The sequence below is a fragment of the Pelmatolapia mariae genome, linkage group LG18, assembly GCF_036321145.2.
Source record: "Pelmatolapia mariae isolate MD_Pm_ZW linkage group LG18, Pm_UMD_F_2, whole genome shotgun sequence".
Taxonomy (NCBI): Eukaryota; Metazoa; Chordata; class Actinopteri; order Cichliformes; family Cichlidae; genus Pelmatolapia; species Pelmatolapia mariae.
Window position 1 is genome coordinate 34,025,274 of NC_086243.1, and position 22,378 is coordinate 34,047,651.

The 22,378-nt window shown below is 40.8% G+C and overlaps 1 protein-coding gene and 1 pseudogene across 1 annotated transcript in view; both read right to left on the minus strand.

Annotated features, from left to right (window-relative positions):
* LOC134617649 (immunoglobulin kappa light chain-like) overlaps positions 1 to 18,599 on the minus strand; it is a 59,408-nt pseudogene extending 40,809 nt beyond the window's left edge.
* A 1,870-nt stretch (positions 18,600 to 20,469) lies between these two features.
* Positions 20,470 to 22,378, minus strand: part of LOC134617650 (uncharacterized) — a 39,292-nt gene continuing 37,383 nt past the window's right edge. Inside the window, exons 4-6 of the mRNA XM_063462972.1 lie at positions 21,485 to 21,796; positions 21,278 to 21,352; positions 20,470 to 20,924 (exon numbers count right to left, since the gene is read on the minus strand). Of these exons, the coding sequence (XP_063319042.1) occupies positions 20,776 to 20,924; positions 21,278 to 21,352; positions 21,485 to 21,796 (536 nt within the window). The 3' untranslated portion in view covers positions 20,470 to 20,775. The remainder of the gene's footprint in view (positions 20,925 to 21,277; positions 21,353 to 21,484; positions 21,797 to 22,378) is intronic.

A 22,378-nucleotide genomic window follows, 5' to 3' on the forward strand; every position in this document is an offset into this window, starting at 1 on the left:
CAAAAAATACATATATCAATCACCTGGATCACCTGTTGAGAAAGAAAAAGAGAAAACAAGCAAAAAAAAGAGCGCAATATAATAAACAACATCATCACGATGATCTATGTGAATATAACAGTAAATACTAAACATTGAATATTATTGTGCAGCACGTAGGATCAACAGCGCACAGTGTGCTTTGAGGTAGGAGCCAAAAAGGATGTAGTTTGTGTGTGTGAGCACCCGTGTGTACACCTGTGAGCATGAGCGCGCTTGTATATAAAAGGTTCCTTCATGTAACGATCTGCTAGAGGGTGTGGGGGGGCCATAGCCCCGTCCTCCAGGGCATGAAGCAGGTATGGAGGAGATCCAGGCTCCAGACATCCAGAGGCCCCCAGAACACAAGAGACCAAGGAAGACCAACAGAGGGGCAGCCGCGCCACTATCCCAGAAAGAGCTGAGGAGAGTCCCAGATGAGGGGTCACTCAGCAGCCGCGGAGCAGAAGCCAGGGGGGGTTGAAGTGACATGCCTGTGTAGAATTCTGCAGGAAAGCCGTCTGGACCTGGAGCCTTATTATTGGGCATACTTCTCAGGGCTTCCTGGAGTTCACCTGGTGTCAGTGGCGAATCCAGTGCCATTGCTCGAGTGTCTAATAATTGTGGAAGAGTTATGTTGTCTAAAAACTGATCAATTTCCTTTTTAGATGGGTTTATTTGTGGTGAATACAACGTTTTGTAGAAATCCCTGAAAATGTTGTTTTTTTTTTTTCTGGTCATATATTGTGTTCCCAGATGAGTCTTGAACAGCACATATAGTTGTTTTTTCTTTATTTATTTTTAGCTGGTTTGCTAGAAATTGACCGGATTTATTACCATGTTCATAATTTTGTAAGCGTAGTCTTTGTACTAAGAATTTTGTTTTTTTATCAATTATCTCATTTAGTTCTAGTTTTGTTTTGCGTATTTTGTTCAATGTTTCCTGATCTTGGTGGGACGCGTAGGCTTCTTCTAGTGATTTGATGGTTTTTTCTAATTCCTGAATATTTTTGTTTTCTTTTTTCTTTTTATGTGATGAGAAAGAAATTATTTTACCTCTCATCACAGCTTTCCCTGCTTCCCATAGAACAGAAGCTGATGTTCCGGGAGTGTCATTAAAGTCTAAATATAGAGTCCATTCTTTTTTCAAGTCTTCATCTTTAAGCAGTGATGTATTAAATCTCCAGTTTTTACTTGGCGTAGTATTATTCTTGTGCATTAGTGTTAAAGATACAGGAGCATGATCGCTGACAGCTATAGGGTGAATCTCAGTGTCTGAAATGTCCCTCAGCAGTGAGCTGCTGACCAAAAAATAATCCAGACGAGAGTAGGAGTGATGAACATGTGAGAAAAAAGTATATTCCTTACTGGTGGGGTGAAGGGAGCGCCATGCATCGCAAAGACCAAAGTCGCTCATATACTGTTTGATTATATTTATGGACTGCCAATTACGCTGAGTTCCTGCTGTATTGAGCCTATCCATTTCTTCATTTAGTCCAAGGTTGAGGTCGCCTCCAAGAACAAGTGTGCCATCTAAGTGTTCGGAGAGTGCACTGAAAAAACCGTGAAAGAATGAGGGATCATCAACATTTGGACCATATACACTTACAATACATAGCTTTCTTTAAGGTGTCCTCCGGCAGCTTCAGGTGGGTTTTGATGAAGCTTTTCACCGTAGTCTCCGCGTCTTCTCCAGCAGCTTCTGGAATACCAGAAAATCAGAATCAGAATCAGAATAAGAATACTTTATTGATCCCTAGGGGAAATTATTTTTTGTTACAGTGCTCCATAATAAACAGACATTAACAAGACAGACAATACACTAACTAAGAATAGTACAATATATACAGGTATATATGTATATAAGTCGTTTATTAATAAATAGCTAAAAAAGAAAAAGAAAAAAGAAACATGTGTGTGTTAAGTGGATGAGTTGTACAGGGAGATGGCCACAGGCAGGAATGATTTCCTGTGTCGTTCAGTGGTGCTTTTCGGTACTCTCAGTCTCTCACTGAACGCGCTCCTGTGACTGACCAGCATGTCATGGAGTGGGTGGGAGGTGTTATCCAACATTGCCTTTATCTTGGACAGCATCCGCCTCTCCGACACCACCTTGAGGGAGTCCAGCTCCATCCCCATAACACTACTGGCCTTATGGATCAGTTTATCGAGTCTGTTGGCATCTGCGACCCTCAGCCTGCTCCCCCAGCATGCAACAGCATAGAGGATCGCACTGGCCACAACAGACTCGTAGAAAATCCTGAGCATTTTCTGCCAGATGTTGAAGGACCTCAGTCGCCTCAAAAAATAGAGACGACTCTGGCCCTTTCTGTAAAGTGCTGTGGTGTTTTTAGCCCAGTCCAGTTTACTGTCAATGTGTACTCCAAGGTATTTATAGTCCTCCACAATGTCAACACTGACCCCCTGGATTGAAACAGGGGTCAAGTGTTTCCTGGTCTTCCTGAAGTCCACTATTAATTCCTTGGTCTTTGCCACGTTGAGCTGCAGATGATTCTGCTCACACCACGTGACAAAGGAGTCCACCACAGCCCGGTACTCTGTCTCATCATCCCTGCTGATGCATCCAACCACTGTAGTCATCAGAAAACTTCTGAAGATGGAGGTCTCTGTGCAGTGGCTGAAGTCTGTGGTGTAGAGGGTGAAGAGGAAGGGGGAGAGGACAGTCCCCTGTGGTGCCCCTGTGTTGCTGATTACCTTGTCAGACACACACTGTGGGAGACGTACATATTGTGGTCTTCCTGTCAGGTAATCAACAATCCAGGACACCAGAGAAGCATCCACCTGCATCGCTGTTAACTTATCACCCAGGAGGGTCGGCCTGATGGTGTTGAAAGCACTGGAAAAGTCAAAAAACATGACCCTCACAGTGCTCGCCGGCTGGTCCAGATGGGTGTAGACACGATTGAGCAGGTAGATGATGGCGTCCTCTGTTCCGAGACGAGGCTGATAGGCAAATTGAAGGGGATCCAGGTGTGGTCTGACAATGGGTCGCAGCTGGTCCAGGATGAGCCTTTCCAGGGTCTTCATGATGTGGGAGTTCAGTGCCATGGGCCTGTAATCCTGGGGGCCACTGGGACGTGGCGTCTTTGGAATAGGGACGAGGCATGATGTCTTCCACATCACTGGGACCCTGTGCAGACTCAAACTCAGCATAAACAGTTTATGAAAGACTCCACACAGCTGGGGGGCACAGGCCTTGAGGACGCGGGGACTCACTCCATCTGGTCCAGCAGACTTGCCTGAGTGAAGTCTCCTCATTTGCATCTCAACCTGGTATTGAGTGAAGGTGATGGGTGGGGGAGGGGTGTCAGGAATCTCACAGGAGGCAACAGCGCCATGTTAAGAGAGAGGCTGGCACAGTGGTGTGGCTCTGGATTCCAGGTTGACTACAGGTGAGGTTGTGGGGGTGTGAGCAGACACTGTGGTGTCGAATCTATTGAAAAACAGATTCAACTCGTTAGCTCTGTTCTCACCTCCCTCAGCTCCCCTGCTGTTGGTTGGCCTGAATCCAGTGATGGTCTTCATGCCCCTCCACACCTCTCTCATGCTGTTCTGCTGGAGTTTCCACTCCAGCTTCCTCCTGTAATTATCCTTAGCCTCTCTGATCTTGTCCTTTAGTAACACCTGGACCCTTCTCACCTCCTCTTTATTGCCCCCTCTGAAAGCCCTCTTCTTGTCGTTGAGGAGGGCTTTGATGTCCTTAGTCACCCACGGCTTGTTATTTGGGTAACAATGAACAGTCTGAGCTGGAACAATGGAGTCGGTGCAGAAAGTTATGTAGTCTGTGATACACTCAGTAAGCCCATTGATGTCCTCAGCGTGAGGCTCCCAGAGTGTCTCCCAGTCGGTCACCTCGAAACAGTCCTGTAGTTCCGCTAATACCAGATTATCTCGCATGCCACGAGCTTGTAGATCAATAACTGTCTATTTTATTTTTTTATTTTCTCTGTTTAGCTGAGTAACATTTTCAGTGAGACATTTGACCGACTCCCGTAGCGTGGCATTTTCAGCAGCAAGCGTTTCCACCTGCCACGTCACCAGGCTCCTGATTGGTTGATGCTAGAGTTCAGATTTTTCCAACTCGAGCGGTAGACGCGATATGCGCAAATGCACAAAATGCAACACAAAAACTGACGCGCAGCTTTATATTCGCGTGTCGAGCGCGCCAGACGCGCTGCTTTGACGCGCTGCTTTGACGCGCTGCTTTGACGCGCTGCTTTGCGTGTTTTCGCGACGCAAATCTGCTTCTGAATTTTCGCGGGACCCGCAATCGCGTCATCGCGCTTCTCCATTGACTTTACATGTAAACCTGACGCTCTGGTCGCGTCTATTGCGTTCCGTGTGAACACACCGTAACACTCTGCCTATTGCCTTCATATTAAATCAGTTTTGAATAATTTTTAAAAGTATTTCTTCAAGTCATTATGCAGGTTGGAAGTAGGGGTGACATGGGCCGTGAGATTGAGACACAGACATTAGAGCCTCTTTATGCGTGTTTTGTTTGGGTTTCCACCGGCATGGAATTACCAAAAATAGAGAGGGCATAGCCTAAATATGAAACATAATCCATTTATTTCACAGACTAAAAACTCTCTCATCACTTTTAAATCATGTTTTAAAACCCATCTATTCAGAACTGCGTCCCCTCACCATGATTCTGTCTTAGTCTATTTTTTCTTTGCTTAGCTTTTTTGTTTTCATGCTTGTTTTTTTAATTTACCTCATGTTTAAAATGTATTTTTCTTTATTTTATTGTATTGTTTTATACTATTGTAAGGTGACCTTGAGGGTCTTAAAGGTGCCTCTAAATAAAAATTTATTATTATTATTATTATTATTATTATTATTATTGTTGTTGTTGTTGTTGTTGTTGTTGTTGAAATATCGAGATTTGGACAATTAGGAAAATATATTTAGTTTAAAATTAAATAAGTGTGAAGAATAGGCATGGGAAGTTACCCAACAGAAGGAGGGGTTATGGGCGTCTATAGAAGAAGAGTCAGAGATGCCTGCACCAGCTTTTTCTGTCTTTGTCTTTGGGCGAGTCTGACTGCTGTTTTTACGTTAGGCTCTACTCCCCAGGCTGCTGTTCCTTGTAGTGTGATGTTCTGTTTTGCTGATTCTGTCCAATGAACTCTATTTCAAGAACTCTGTTTCTGCTCTTTTCCAGATCTTTTTAAGTGGTTTGATTGTAATTGGAACCAAAAAGCTGAATTTCCAAGTCACTGGAAGGATAAACTGGAAGGATAAAGTTCATCATCTGTTACCAAGGTCAAGGTAACAGTGGTCCCCGTGGTAATCGGAGAGCTCAATGCAGTGACGCCCAAGCTGGACGAGTGGCTCCAGCAGATTCCAGGAGCAACATCTGAGATCTAAGTTCAGAACAGCGCAGTCCTAGGAACAGCTAAGGTACTGCACAGAACCCTCAAACTCTGAGGTCTCTCATAGAGGACCCGAGCTTGAAGGATAAAGACAACCCGTAGGGGCATGAGGGGAAGTGGCTCATGGTCATTCATTTCACTTGAATCTCTTCCTTTCTAATTTCATCCCTCAGTCTTTGTTTTTTATCTTTTATCTTGTTAATTTCAACTCTGGCTCCATCTTCCTCACTTTTGTCTTCAGACTGCAGTCTCTTGTTTTGCAAAGTCTCCTGTGACTGTAAGCAGGAAGTACTTTTTGTGTGTTACTACTGTTGATGTTAGCATGTTAATATGTCAGTAGATCTGAAACTTTTTCCTGCATTTATTTTTAGTTTCTTTTGATTTTTCTGCCTCAGCTTTTCAGCTCCACCTTTTCACTACTTCCACACTAAACTTTGTTCCACAAGCTGCATGAGCATACAGTGAAGGTAGTGGAAGGACAAGTAATGTTAAGAGATTTGACTGGACGGCCTTTCAATTGGCTCATTGACCCAAAAGTGGGTTTGCCAAATGGGAAAATGCCCGTAATGCCAGATTACCAGTCCAGCCCTGGTTGAAGCTGCCAGCTGGAAGGAACACACAATCTTCTCTACATCACATATGCTGGCCAAGGTGGTTAGCAAGAGAAAACTCCTTTGTTATGATGATAAATCACTGAAGCTTGTTTACTTGATAATGCTAAATGTGTTTCCATACAAATTCCAAATCATAACTGATGTCAGAACAATGAAAGCAGAGCCATTGGCAGCTTGCCTTGTACAGGTAGCTTGTGTGAAAGATGAGAGGTTTATCCATGATTCGCGTGCAGAAAAAGCTAGAGGAAAAAAAATCTCCTGGCCTCTCAGCTTGCAGGAGACAGACACTCCTGCAAAACACAGTGAGCTGCAGGAATTATGTTTATGTCAGAAGTGCAGCACAAGAAAAATACAAAAAAAAAGCATGAGTAAAATTAAACTCAGCAGAAACACACACAAAGAAGCCATCGCACATGTGAGTGTTTGCTTTGCGTACACTGCTGCAGTTTCAGGTTGTTGAATGTGCTTGGAGCTGAATTCTATTCAGGAGAATCACCTGACTTTTAGGAGAGCGGAGGCAGAGGAAGAAGCTTCCTAATGGGATTATTCACTATGATGGACAGTTCAAGTTACTGCGTTAAAATATGTTATATTGCTGAACCAACTATCAACAGTTACTGTTTGCTGGGTAGCCATGGGAACAATGAAAACTGTCACAAGATTATTTTAATGCTGAAGAAATGTTTAAAAATGGAGGATTCATAGATACATTCTGTAGCCTCTGCACTGCTGTCCCATTACTCTGTTATACAATATCATCATTTATGATTAAAAACAATCATCATAACCAGGAGCATCATTACTAATAAAAAGGAAAAATAGTTTCCAAAGTAGTTTTTCAATTTGAGGAAACGTGAAGTTATGTGAGTTCAAACTCCTGACCTCAGTGGGAGTGTTTTACATGGAATCACTTTTTCTGCTGGTAAATCTGTGTGTTTAGTCCAGTTAGCTTCAATTTTTGTCAGCATTGATGCTGGAAATGAAATTAAACTGCAAAGCTGCTCAAAAGTGATTGGACAAAAAAACAAGAGGAAAGCAGAAATCATATCCTGTGATTCCTAATTCAACATACTCAGATACAAAATCAGTTTTTTTTCTATCAGAGAGAAAAGAAGGTGATAGAAAGATGAGGCACTGTGACTGATTCATCCTCTATAAACATCCACAGGAAACTGATGGAAATCTGTCCAACAAAATCAGCGTCCTAATGAGCCGCTGCTAGAAGGACAAAATCCTGACCTGACATCAGTCCAAGATTTGTCTTTAAAATGTCCTAAAGTGAAAGTCTCTGGTTAAATGTACTGAAAGGTGTTAAACAACAAGTGCTGCTGGAAGAGTTTTCATGAAGAGAACATTAACACTGTGAATGAGGGATGGACTTTGATTCAGTTTGACACAATCTGTTTTTCTTTCACTTTGAATAAATGTTTTTGTGGCACTGAGGATACATTTGTTTACATTTGGAAGTTTGATGTCATCTGTTCCTCTTGTTTCTGTCTTAAAACATGAAAAATCTGTTTAAACAGAAATAAATAGAATTGAATTTCTGACTAATTTCTAAATAAAAATCTCCCTGAGCTCAGTATGTTTGTGACTCTGAGATGGAGGTGAAATCTGTGAACCTGGGCTGTGGTTTACTGCTCTCTTCCTGTCACAAACACTGTTTGACATCTGTTCATCTGTTGGTTTTTGTTCAGGCTGCAGGGATCATTTCTCACTGTGGGGATCTCTTTTCAAACAGTTGCAGTAGTAGGTGGCTGAATGATCGAGTTTAACTTTCTCTATCTTCAACTCACAGTCTTTCTGATTATTTTCAGGTGAGAAATCATTTTTCTGAGGATGATTTGTATTTAAAGCCAATTTCTTAGTATTTTTATTAATTTCAAGAATCTTTCTTTTGGTACCAGTGTACCCAGTCAGTGGAACACTGATTAATCACTCTGCAGCTGAAGGAGACACTTTCTCCAACTTTCCTGGTCAATGTTGAACCATCTTGATTCAGTTGTACTGCTGCCATGGTAACCAGTGCTGTAGAGACACAGACAGATAGATGAAGGTTAGTGTGACAGTGTTTGTTACAGGTTGACTTTGTTGGCTCCTGATTGGCTGGAAACACTCACCTGAACACAGACAGCACAGAGCAGCAGCTGGGAGGAAAAGCATTTTGTGCAGTGGTGTTTCCTCTGGTGAACCTGGGGAGAAGTGGCGCTCTGATGCAGCTGAGGCCAAACAAGGACGAGCTGTGAGATCAGACGAGGGCCACGTGGTTTCTAACAGGTCCTCAAAGCTCCCATCAGCCCCTGCGGCCCACAGATAAGACTGCTGCTGCTGATTGACAGCTCAGCTGAAGCTGCTGTGTGGTTTCATCGTCTTCATTTCAATCTGACAGCAGATCCAAAAATCTGGGTCACATGATGCAGAAACACTCAAACACATTCATGTTCCCACAAACACATTCAGGTTGCTGTGAATTTACTAACACACACTGTTATCTGTTGTTTAACAGCTGTGATGAAAACACTAAATATAGAAACGGAAAGTAAGTAAAATATAAATAAATTAAAAAATATGAATTAATATGGTGGAAAAAATATTTAAAAGTTCATAAATTGGAAAAAAAAGTACTTAAAAAAAATAAAATCACATATAACATTATTCACAGTGAACATGTTATTTTTAAACAAACACATGTGGTTCTGTTGTGTGTTTAAAATATGTGCACACTGTGGTTCTTTCACACATCTTCTAATGTGTTTTGTTCCAAGTTGGTTTCAGACTGAAGGATTCATTAAACCCTTTTTAAGAATCATTCAAAATGATGATCATCAATGATAATATCTATAAACAGTAATAAAAACAGGGCTGTGTTTTACGTCAGCTTCAGCTTCATTTATTTGTACCCATGGTTAGATTTCATTTGCAGTAGGCAGTCATCCACCTTTACATACACATTTACACAACAGTACAAAAGTACTTTTTGATTCATGAAAGAGAAATAAGACAAATGTTGCCTTTGTATCATCTCTGATATAGAAGGTATCATTTGAAGATGTGAGTGAAGGACACAAATATTTTGATCTGGTGTTGTTCTACATTTTAGGACTAAAAGACAGAAGGAAGAAAGTGAAAGTGACTGTGCGAGGGGTTGAAGTCATGAAGTCAAGTGGAGGCCGCTGACTGCTGTTACTTTCTGCTGTACAGGTTAAACAGGGACTCACAGTCAGCCTGCTAGAACATTTGGATGAAGAGAAAAAGGAGGAAAAAGACTTTGAGGGAAAAATCCAATAAGATCAGCATGTTTTGAATGTGGGAATACAACAGTTTCCTCCACCATGACACACACTGGAGCCTCTTTTTGCTCACAGCTTCACTGTTTGTCTCAAAGTTCAGTTTGGAGGCCAAAATTGTTCCAACACATTTGTAAGTTTGCACTAATTTCACTGTGTGAGCCTTAATGGATGTAATCAAAGAATCAGTCAGTGAAATATGAAGCTGTGCTGTAAGTTTGGAGGAGAAAAGTGTCTCAGTGAGTTTAATGAGGTGAACACATGAATACAGAGCACTGACTGACACGTACAGACTCCTTTAATGAGTCGCACACATTTTTGTGACTTCATTAAATGTCAAAGTCAAAAATGACACCTAACAACACACAACAAGCTGCGACCACATTATTGTGTGTTTGCTGTTTGTGTGCTTTGTTTCCTGTTATGATAGCAGGCATACAGCCATGTTCTCAATGTCTCAGCTATCATTGATTATTTCTGCTTTTCCTCTTCTATTAGGCACTTCAACTCAATGAATGACACACAGAAAGATTTCATGACTGTGTTCTTCAAAATAAGGAGAATATGTTATCTGCATCTGAATGACTCATGTTGCCTTGTTTCTACTTTGTTTGCATATTTCTGCTTTTTGGAAACGATTTTCTGAATCATTCAGTAGTTTTTGGAATAATAATGACATTTAGCAACACTTCAAAATGACTCTCCAACATTTGCTGTTCAGACTTGATCTGTTCTTACGTGTGTGATATCCAGAATGAAAAACTCAGCTCAGGTAATAAAATGGGAGCTGAGCAGACTGCAGGGGCTTCATGGTCTCTCCTTTGATTCCATTAAAGTTCATTTGTCAGCTCTGAGTTGAGGATTTGAGCTGTTTCTCTCACAGGTGAAGAACACAGATCCTTCCTAGAATTATTCTTGAAGCAGAGTTCATGCTTGTAACTGTCATTGTGTTATTAAAGTGAAAAGCCACAGCTAACGGTGTGGAGGCTGCAGAGCAGAAACCCACACAGCCCGTCTGCTGCAGGAGAGCAAGTTTGGATACAGTCAGTTTGTGCTTCACTCACACGGGTTGTTGTTTATCACACAATGAAAGTAGAATCAAATTCTTCATCTTGAAATCTTTATTATTCACACTTACAAACACAACTACACTGTTTGACATTTGAAAATCAACCAAAAACAAATCAAACAGAAAACTTGTGATAAAAATATACCTGATGATTTTTGTTACTACAATAAAAGTCACAATAAGTACAAAAAGAATTCTAACTCAGAGTAACAATACATGTAAAGATGTATTTATTTCAGATGATCTTCTAACTATTGAATAAAAAGCCAAAATAAGCACAACACATCATAACTAACATTTGTGATACTGATCAAAGTGATGAATGAGATGAATTGATGAGATTTGATGGTGAGAAAAGGCGAGCAGAAAACAGTCAGTCAGCATGTGTGCAGTTGGTGGACGCTCCCTTGTTTGTGAGGATCATCAGCAGAGAGAGTCCACAGCAGTACACCAGACTCTTCACTATCAGCACTGTGTACAGCAGGCAGAGCAGCTTCACCCTGCACTGAGACTGGAAGGACACTGAAGGACAGACAGACACAAAGAGACAGACAGACAGTCGGGTTATTCCTCTCACATCAAGGAGAAAAAGTCCAAATAGAAACAGCTTCTTCTTCAAGTGGATGAATTGATGTAGTGTTTGTGTCCACTTGGGGGCAGAAGAACTCCACAAGCAGCTAACAAACTGATCTCTGACATATTATGGTCTGTCTGCTGTTTGGTGCTGAGCGGCTAGTGTACAGTGGCTTTATCAGAGCTTGTTGGATGAAGATTTGATCAATTAGTGACACTTTAAGACTGAGTCCCTAAACTTGTTCCAGCTCCCTCATTGGACATTGGAGCTGTCCATGCAGAGAGGCAGCAGGTGATCTTACAGTCAGCTGGCTGCAGAGCTGGCAGGTCTGCTGGCTCTCTCTCTGGAGGACAGGAGGCTGCTGGAGCTGGAAGCTCTGAAACAGAAAAGGAGTCAAATGTTTGGAGCTGCAGTGAGAAATCAATCAATCAATCAATCAGTCAATCAATTTTTTTAAAGCACTTTTTATACAAAAAAAAAACTGTAGCACAAAGTGCTTTACATGGTTAAAAGCAGCCCACCCCACCCTCCCACTCATTCCCCACACTCTCATCAACAGAAACAGTTGATGAGAGTGAAAGAGTAAAATTGGGCTGGGTACGCATTAGCCAAGTGAGGAAACACTATCACAGGGAGCTGTCTGCACCAGGAGCCGGTCATAGACCGCAGCTTCCAGGCTTGGCACGCAGCAGGAGGGAGGCAAAGAAGCCCCCCAGCCAGGCTGAGAGGATCCACAGAGCCCCAGCAGCCACGGTCGATCACAGCCCCGGTGCAGAGAGCCCCCTCCGAGGAAACACTGGAGATATGACCTAATAAGAATATAAACAGGATAAAAAGATAAAATAAATAAGAGTGGGATATAATATAAATATAAGTATAAACAGAGTAAGAAGATAAAAAATGAATAAGAATTCAATCAATAAATATTAGGTAAAACTAAATTAATAATATAAATAGAATAACAGGATAGAATAAATAAGCATAAAATAAATAAACGTTAGTTAAAAGCTAAATTAAAAAGGTGGGTCTTGAGCCTGTTTTTAAAAACATGAACGTTCTCTGCGGCCCTGAGCTCCTCCGGCAGGCTGTTCCACAGTCGAGGACCATACCACTGAAAAGCTGCCTCTCCGTGAGTATGTGTCCTGACTTTAGGGACAATCAAAAGGCCAGTACCAGAGGACCTCAGGGTCCGTGAGGGTTCATATGGTAAAAGCAGATCTGAAAGATAAGAAGGCCCAAGACCATTAAGACATTTAAAAACCAATAAAAGAACTTTAAAATCGATCCTGAAACACACGGGGAGCCAATGCAGCGATTGTAAAACCGGTGTAATGTGGGCCCGCCCTCTGGTCTTCGTCAGCACACGAGCTGTAGAGTTTTGCAAAAGTTGCAAAGGTGAAATATTCTTTTTAGGAAGACCAGAGAGCAGGGCATTACAATAATCAATGCGACTGGTAATAAAAGCATGCATCAGCATCTCCGTGTTGGCCCGAGAGAGAATAGGGCGGACTCTGGCTATATTTTTTAGATGATAAAATCCAATTTTGGTTACATGTTTAATATGTGGGATAAAACCAAGCTCAGAGTCAAAAATAACACCCAGGTTTTTCACTTGTAGTGAAGGGCATAGTGAATATGCCTGTAATTTAGACAGGAGTTTCTCTCTCTGAGCCTCAGGACCGATGATTAAAACTTCAGTTTTGTCCTGGTTAAGCTGTAAAAAGTTTTCTGCCATCCAAGATTTTATATCTAGAATACAGTTAAAAAGGGCATTCATTGGTCTGGTGTCATCAGGAGACACGGAGATATACAGCTGAGTATCATCAGCGTAACTGTGGAAGTTCACTCCATGCCTCCTGATGACACCGCCAAGAGGGAGCATATACAAATTAAAAAGTACAGGGCCTAAAACCGACCCTTGAGGCACACCACATGTCATTTTATGGATCTTAGAGGAGCATGTATCCATACACACCATAAAAGTTCTGTCTGAGAGATAGGAAGTGAACCAGTTGTGTACAGCACCAGAGAGGCCCACCATGTGTTTCAGTCTGTTTAAAAGTATAGCGTGGTCTACTGTATCAAAGGCTGCGCTTAGATCCAGTAGCACCAGGACTGAGAGCTTTTGGGAGTCCCAGTTACATCTAATATCATTTAAAACCTTTAGGAGAGCGGTCTCTGTGCTGTGGTTCACCCGAAATCCAGACTGAAATATCTCTAGGATCTGTTTATCATTCAGAAAATCATTAATCTGAGTAAAAACAAGTTTTTCTAAAATTTTACTTAAAAATGGTAAGTTGGATACAGGTCTGTAGTTATTAAAATCATTACAATCCAAACTGCTCTTCTTCAGAAGGGGCCTCACCACCGCCGTTTTAAAGGCAGCAGGGAAGACACCCAACTGAAGAGAGCAATTCATCATGTATAAAAGCTCAGCTTCAAAAAATCCATAAAGTGTTTTAAAAAGTAAAGAGGGGATTGGATCTAAAAGACATGTGGTGGGTCTCACTGTGGAGAAATGTCAGTCCTCTGCTCCTCTGCTCTCTTTGACAGCATCTCCACATGAAGCTGAATCACTGCTGAACACAGTCACCAAGCCTTCATTACCTTGTTGTGTTTGGGCCTCCACTGTGTTGTTGCTAACATCTTTGATGTAGCATTTGCATGTATATGTGCTGCTCTCTTCTTCATGGATCAGCTCCAGCTCCTTTCCAACGTCTGTGCGCAGCACTTCCAGATCATCTTTCTTCTGTGTATTACAAGTCAGCTGGACCAAAGATGGAAACATGAATGGGGGCACACACAGCAGGGAGCTGTCCCCATCGACGTGGAGTCTATGTGGCGCTGAAATATTGTTGAAGCAACAAGCAGCACAGACACACATTCACACAGTCAGCAGCAGCTTCCAGCACTGCACTGCATTCAGTCTGATCCTGGAAACTACATGGACTCTGATCACTAAACTACTCATCAATACAAAGTTCACTACATACACTGGATTCAGCTTCATATCAAACACAGTCATCACCTCATGTCATCATGGCTGACATGTGGAAGACTCAGCATGTTTATAAAGTCAAATTAAATTCATTTCAGTTTAATTTGTCATGTGTTTGCTTTTTATTGTTTTATAGAAACTTAATTCAGTCCAATTTTAAAATATTTACATTTGTCTTTATACAAGTGAAAATGTATTTGCCATATTAGTCCTTAGACACGAGTTCTAACAGAGAGACTCTTCTGCCCAAAAATAAATTCATCTTTTTTCATATTGTTTTGTACTATTAATAAAATTAAATATCATTTCACAAAATTCAACTTAGCAGATAAAATTTCCATTCTTCTTGTTTTTGATATATTTTACCATAAAGACCATATTTGTCTTTCAGAATTATTTATTCTTAAATATATTTTTTTTAATGATTTGGAAAAGTAATGCAGTGAATATTTTAAGTCATGTTTTTATTCATATAAAAAACTTTAGCAAACATTTTAAAACACTAAAACTGAAATGGTGAATAAAACGTTTTCAATAATACGAGATATACTTCATGATATTTTTAGTCATAAAAAACAAATTATATGACAAAGTATATTTAATAAAAAAAATTTGACAAAAGTATTTTTGGAAAATTTAAGTATTATCAACTTGTTATTGTCACGTACAAATCCACACACACGACTTAATCTCAGAAATACACAGCGGAGTTTAACAATGTCATTTTCATCCTAAATTTATGTCATATCATTTCTGAGTTTTCTAATCGGTATCCGTTTTTTTAATTTCATTTACCAGAAAACATTTTTTGAACTAGCTACATAAATGTTTGAGTATAAAAAAATATTTGTTCATCAACATAAATCAAATATTTCCTGAAACCATGTTTGTTCATCTATATTAATTTAATTTTAACATCAAATATGATCTTGTGTTGAAAAACCAGCAGATGGTGCAGAATTACTGAGAGGATCAAATCCTAAATATTTGTAACATCACTAATATTTGCAGAAATAAAGAATAACTTTAGTTGTTCAGTGAGATTTCAACATGTTTTCAGAGATTATTGAGCTTTTCTTATGTAACAATGGCTGCAGATGAATTCTCTACTAATGATGAAAAAACTAACATGTAAAGCCTGAAGCAGCAGAAACTGACTTTAAACACATTTTCAGCTTCTACAATAAAACAACTGAAGGAAAATAAATGTTTGTTCTTACCTGTTACAGACAGTTTAGTTCCAGAGCCAAAGATGAGGTAGTAGTATCCTCCCACAGTGAGACAGACTGCTACAAAAACCTGTCTGCTGTTGAATGTGTCAGCTGAGCTGAATGAGTCCAAATGAGGAAGCAGGATCATATTTCAGCTCCATGATGTGTTTCTCTAATGTTCATATCAACATGACTGTCTCTTCTTCTCTTTTCTTTTAGCCACACTAGCAGCACGGCTCTGATGTTAATGTCAGTCTGTTGGTCAGTCCACTACTTTAGTCCACATGAAAATAGAAAATCACTATATAAGCACCAGTCCATTTATCCCATCAATGATACCACCACTACAATGAAACATGCTGCTGATAGTATCATGGTTTGGCCCATCTGGCTCACCATCATTAATCACACAATCAATTTTGAATTCTAGCAGCAAATTGTAAAGAAAACTATCAGAACATCTGTCTGTGAGCTGAATCTCAGGAGAAAGTGGGCCATGCAGCACCACAATGACACAAACCAGTCAAGTTTGTTTTCTTTGTTCCAAATATGGTGAAAGGAAAATAATCCAGTGAATCCAGCGAGTGATGTGATGAGTCTCTGATGTCTTTCTGATGTGGTTTTGTTGCGTCCTTCAAACCACACCTGCTGGATTTTAGAAGAGCTGAAGAAACTGGCATCTGGGGACAAAGTTCCAGCAAGAGTGCCACTTCACCACCGCACAGCCATGTCTCAGTTAGGAACATGATGTTCAGCTTATGAGTACCGAAAAAGTCGAGAACTTTTATATGATCAACTTGTGCAATCAGGCAGGTTCTGCACCATCTGCGCAAGGACAGAGGGACTGAAGAGGAGCTTCTATCCCCAAACTAAACCAGAACATGGAAGGCTTTAAAAGCAAATAAGATAATTTTAAAATGAATTCTAAAAGGAATGGGCAGCCAGTGAAGTCAAGCTGAAATAGTGGAAATGTGCTCAAACTTTCGAGTGCCAGTTAAAAGACGAGTCGCAGCATTTCGCGGCCTCTGTGGATGAGGAATGAATGAAGCTCTGGCCCCTACATAAAGTGCATTAGAGTAATCCAGCTAATGCTAACAAAGGTGTGGATAACTGTCTCAAAGTGCTGCTGTGAAAGAATTGCTTTATTTTAGCCAGCCGCCTGACCTGGAAGAAGCTTGAATTTATGACTGCCTTATTCTGACCGTCAAGCTTCAGTTCAGAGTCCACTTTGACTCCCAGGTTTGTAACAGTTGGCTTATTGTCTGGGCCAAGGTATCTAAATATACATTGGGGATCTCAGTGGGGCTACCAAAAACCATCACCTCAGTCTTTTGTCACTGAATTTTAATCCAGTGCCCACTGAAAATGATTTTGATAAACTAGAATCGTATTTATTGTCTTCTATTTCTTGCAGACAGTGGGTAGGAGCATGTCTCTTTTTAAGGGAACAAGCTTCTGGCACAACCAGGTCAGGGTGGCCATGACCTGCTGGGTTTGGACAACCTGGGAACCCATCGATTAGTCTGCTGACTTAGCTTCTGGAAACAACACCCAATTTTTCTGGGCTTCTGGTTTGTCGAACAGATGCTGTCAGGTCGCAAATTTTGAAGCCAATATGATAACCTTATCCCACCAACGCTGTGGGGGTCCAGCTTTTCGGATCCAATTACAATCAAATCAGTCACAATGATTCTCTGGAAAAAGAGTAGATTTCTTATAACATAGTTAATTAAACATTGTCAAGCAAAACGAACAAAAAGAAAAGCAACTCCGGGGTGTAGAGCCTTAAAGCACAAAGACAGAGAGGAAAGAAACAGTAGAAAAGAAGAGCCCAAGCGCATATCAGACGCATCTTATATAGGGACAGGGATCCCCCTTCTGTTTTTAGGCATCCTTTCATCCTCTGTTTTTTCTCTTTTCATCTTCCACTTATGATACACACAACCCTACACCATAACTTCTTGCAAACACATCTCTCATCCATCACTGCATAGGGTCCCTTTGCCAGCTTCATGGCCAAAGTGAGTCTGAAAGTCCACAGAAAGGCAGTTAATTAGTTAATCAATATAACACTTTTGTTAGGCACCCATGCTAGACTGAAGCTGCTATCCATGCTGAGTAAGAGTTATTTCATCGCCTTTTGGTGTTTCCTCTGTATTCTCAACAACAGTTAAAAGCAGAGATTTTAAAAATGGCCAGAAAAAACAAACAAACCAGAAAGCAGAAATCTTGTCCTGTGACTCCTGATTCAACATATTCAGATACAAAATCAGTTTATTTAGACCAGAGAGAAAAGAAGGTGATAGAAAGATGAGGCACCATGACTGATTCATCCTCTATAAACATCCACAGGAAACTGATGGAAATCTGTCCAACAAAATCAGCGTCCTAATGAGCCGCTGCTAGAAGGACAAAATCCTGACCTGACATCAGTCCAAGATTTGTCTTTAAAATGTCCTAAAGTGAAAGTGTCTGGTTAAATGTACTGAAAGGTGTTAAACAACAAGTGCTGCTGGAAGAGTTTTCATGAAGAGAACATTAACACTGTGAATGAGGGATGGACTTTGATTCAGTTTGACACAATCTGTTTTTCTTTCACTTTGAATAAATGTTTTTGTGGGACTGAGGATACATTTGTTTCCATTTGGAAGTTTGATGTCATCTGTTCCTCTTGTTTCTGTCTTAAAACATGAAAAATCTGTTTAAACAGAAATAAATAGAATTGAATTTCTGACAGCAGTAAATAAAAATCTCCCTGAGCTCAGTATGTTTGTGACTCTGAGATGGAGGTGAAATCTGTGAACCTGGGCTGTGGTTTACTGCTCTCTTCCTGTCACAAACACTGTTTGACATCTGTTCATCTGTTGGTTTTTGTTCAGGCTGCAGGGATCATTTCTCACTGTGGGTATCTCTCTTCCAACAGTTGCAGTAGTAGGTGGCTGAATGATCGGGTTTAACTTTCTCTATCTTCAGCTCACAGCTGTTCTCTTTGTTCACAGCCGAGAAATCATCTTTCTGAGGATGACCGTAACCTTTGTTAAGTGTGCAACTATCTCTCTTAGGCATATACCCAATCACTCTGAATGTTTCTGCTTCTTTCTTTTGGTAACACCATACTTCATTGTAGTAACACTGTTCAGTCCCTCCACAGCTGAAGGAGACACTTTCTCCAACTCTCCTGGTCAATGTTAAATCGTCCTGAATCAGCTGTTCTGCTGCCATGGTAACCAGTGCTGTAGAGACACAGACAGATAGATGAAGGTTAGTGTGACAGTGTTTGTTACAGGTTGACTTTGTTGGCTCCTGATTGGCTGGAAACACTCACCTGAACACAGACAGCACAGAGCAGCAGCTGGGAGGAAAAGCATTTTGTGCAGTGGTGTTTCCTCTGGTGAACCTGGGGAGAAGTGGCGCTCTGATGCAGCTGAGGCCAAACAAGGACGAGCTGTGAGATCAGACGAGGGCCACGTGGTTTCTAACGGGTCCTCAAAGCTCCCATCAGCCCCTGCGGCCCACAGATAAGACTGCTGCTGCTGATTGACAGCTCAGCTGAAGCTGCTGTGTGGTTTCATCGTCTTCATTTCAATCTGACAGCAGATCCAAAAATCTGGGTCACATGATGCAGAAACACTCAAACACATTCATGTTCCCACAAACACATTCAGGTTGCTGTGAATTTACTAACACACACTGTTATCTGTTGTTTGTTCTAATATATATAAACAGTAATAAAAAACAGGGCTGTGTTTTACGTCAGCTTCAGCTTCATTTATTTGTACCCATGGTTAGATTTCATTTGCAGTAGGCAGTCATCCACCTTTACATACACATTTACACAACAGTACAAAAGTACTTTTTGATTCATGAAAGAGAAATAAGACAAATGTTGCCTTTGTATCATCTCTGATATAGAAGGTATCATTTGAAGATGTGAGTGAAGGACACAAATATTTTGATCTGGTGTTGTTCTACATTTTCGGACTAAAAGACAGAAGGAAGAAAGTGAAAGTGACTGTGCGAGGGGTTGAAGTCATGAAGTCAAGTGGAGGCCGCTGACTGCTGTTACTTTCTGCTGTACAGGTTAAACAGGGACTCACAGTCAGCCTGCTAGAACATTTGGATGAAGAGAAAAAGGAGGAAAAAGACTTTGAGGGAAAAATCCAATAAGATCAGCATGTTTTGAATGTGGGAATACAACAGTTTCCTCCACCATGACACACACTGGAGCCTCTTTTTGCTCACAGCTTCACTGTTTGTCTCAAAGTTCAGTTTGGAGGCCAAAATTGTTCCAACACATTTGTAAGTTTGCACTAATTTCACTGTGTGAGCCTTAATGGATGTAATCAAAGAATCAGTCAGTGAAATATGAAGCTGTGCTGTAAGTTTGGAGGAGAAAAGTGTCTCAGTGAGTTTAATGAGGTGAACACATGAATACAGAGCACTGACTGACACGTACAGACTCCTTTAATGAGTCGCACACATTTTTGGGACTTCATTAAATGTCAAAAATGACACCTAACAACACACAACAAGCTGCGACCACATTATTGTGTGTTTGCTGTTTGTGTGCTTTGTTTCCTGTTATGATAGCAGGCATACAGCCATGTTCTCAATGTCTCAGCTATCATTGATTATTTCTGCTTTTCCTCTTCTATTAGGCACTTCAACTCAATGAATGACACACAGAAAGATTTCATGACTGTGTTCTTCAAAATAAGGAGAATATGTTATCTGCATCTGAATGACTCATGTTGCCTTGTTTCTACTTTGTTTGCATATTTCTGCTTTTTGGAAACGATTTTCTGAATCATTCAGTAGTTTTTGGAATAATAATGACATTTAGCAACACTTCAAAATGATTCTCCAACATTTGCTGTTCAGACTTGATCTGTTCTTACGTGTGTGATATCCAGAATGAAAAACTCAGCTCAGCTAATAAAATGGGAGCTGAGCAGACTGCAGGGGCTTCATGGTCTCTCCTTTGATTCCATTAAAGTTCATTTGTCAGCTCTGAGTTGAGGATTTGAGCTGTTTCTCTCACAGGTGAAGAACACAGATCCTTCCTGGAATCATTCTTGAAGCAGAGTTCATGCTTGTAACTGTCATTGTGTTATTAAAGTGAAAAGCCACAGCTAACGGTGTGGAGGCTGCAGAGCAGAAACCCACACAGCCCGTCTGCTGCAGGAGAGCAAGTTTGGATACAGTCAGTTTGTGCTTCACTCACACGGGTTGTTGTTTATCACACAATGAAAGTAGAATCAAATTCTTCATCTTGAAATCTTTATTATTCACACTTACAAACACAACTACACTGTTTGACATTTGAAAATCAACCAAAAACAAATCAAACAGAAAACTTGTGATAAAAATATACCTGATGATTTTTGTTACTACAATAAAAGTCACAATAAGTACAAAAAGAATTCTAACTCAGAGTAACAATACATGTAAAGATGTATTTATTTCAGATGATCTTCTAACTATTGAATAAAAAGCCAAAATAAGCACAACACATCATAACTAACATTTGTGATACTGATCAAAGTGATGAATGAGATGAATTGATGAGATTTGATGGTGAGAAAAGGCGAGCAGAAAACAGTCAGTCAGCATGTGTGCAGTTGGTGGACGCTCCCTTGTTTGTGAGGATCATCAGCAGAGAGAGTCCACAGCAGTACACCAGACTCTTCACTATCAGCACTGTGTACAGCAGGCAGAGCAGCTTCACCCTGCACTGAGACTGGAAGGACACTGAAGGACAGACAGACACAAAGAGACAGACAGACAGTCGGGTTATTCCTCTCAGATCAAGGAGAAAAAGTCCAAATAGAAACAGTCACAGCTTCTTCTTCAAGTGGATGAATTGATGTAGTGTTTGTGTCCACTTGGGGGCAGAAGAACTCCACAAGCAGCTAACAAACTGATCTCTGACATATTATGGTCTGTCTGCTGTTTGGTGCTGAGCAGCTAGTGTACAGTGGCTTTATCAGAGCTTGTTGGATGAAGATTTGATACATTAGTGACACTTTAAGTCCCTAAACTTGTTCCAGCTCCCTCATTGGACATTGGAGCTGTCCATGCAGAGAGGCAGCAGGTGATCTTACAGTCAGCTGGCTGCAGAGCTGGCAGGTCTGCTGGCTCTCTCTCTGGAGGACAGGAGGCTGCTGGAGCTGGAAGCTCTGAAACAGAAAAGGAGTCAAATGTTTGGAGCTGCAGTGAGAAATGTCAGTCCTCTGCTCCTCTGCTCTCTTTGACAGCATCTCCACATGAAGCTGAATCACTGCTGAACACAGTCACCAAGCCTTCATTACCTTGTTGTGTTTGGGCCTCCACTGTGCCCCCCTCGTGCTTCACCCAGCAGCTGTATTTATATGTGTCAGAATCACTCCCATCAACCATCCTGATGGCAATGGTGCGTCCCGACTCTCTGAGCTCCAGCTGCTCTCCCTCAGCAGGGGGCAGCTCCTCCGCTTCTCCGCCGTTCTTCTTCTGTCTTTTCCAGGAGAACTGGACCAGAGGAGGAAACATGGCTGAGGCCACACACAGCAGGGAGCTGTTCCCCTCCAGGTGGGCTCTGGATGCTGCTGGGTACACGCTCACCACGGGCTTCACTACCTGCTCATCTGAAGTTTGACAGCAGCAACAAGCAGCACAGACACACATTCACACAGTCAGCAGCAGCTTCCAGCACTGCACTGCATTCAGTCTGATCCTGGAAACTACATGGACTCTGATCACTAAACTACTCATCAATACAGCAAAGTTCACTACATACACTGGATTCAGCTTCATATCAAACACAGTCATCACCTCATGTCATCATGGCTCACATGTGGAACACTCAGCATGTTTTTACATGATGAAATAAAATGTATTTAAAATTTATTTCTCCAATATTTCTTTGGTTTTATTTAAAATATATATATAACATTTATCACAAATGTAAATATATAGCAATTTGTCTTTACACAATTTAAATTTGATTTTCCATCTTAAACACAAATTCTAACAGAGATGCTCTTTTTCCAAAACATACATATGAATCCTTTTTTTTTTTTTACATTATTCTGCACTAAACATAACTCAAAAAAATTCAACATAATTCAAAAAATGACATTTACATTTTTATAAGTGTTTTAAAACAGGTTTTTTAAATAAACGTTTTAATTTATACTTAATATTTCTTTAACAGAGTTCATAATTCT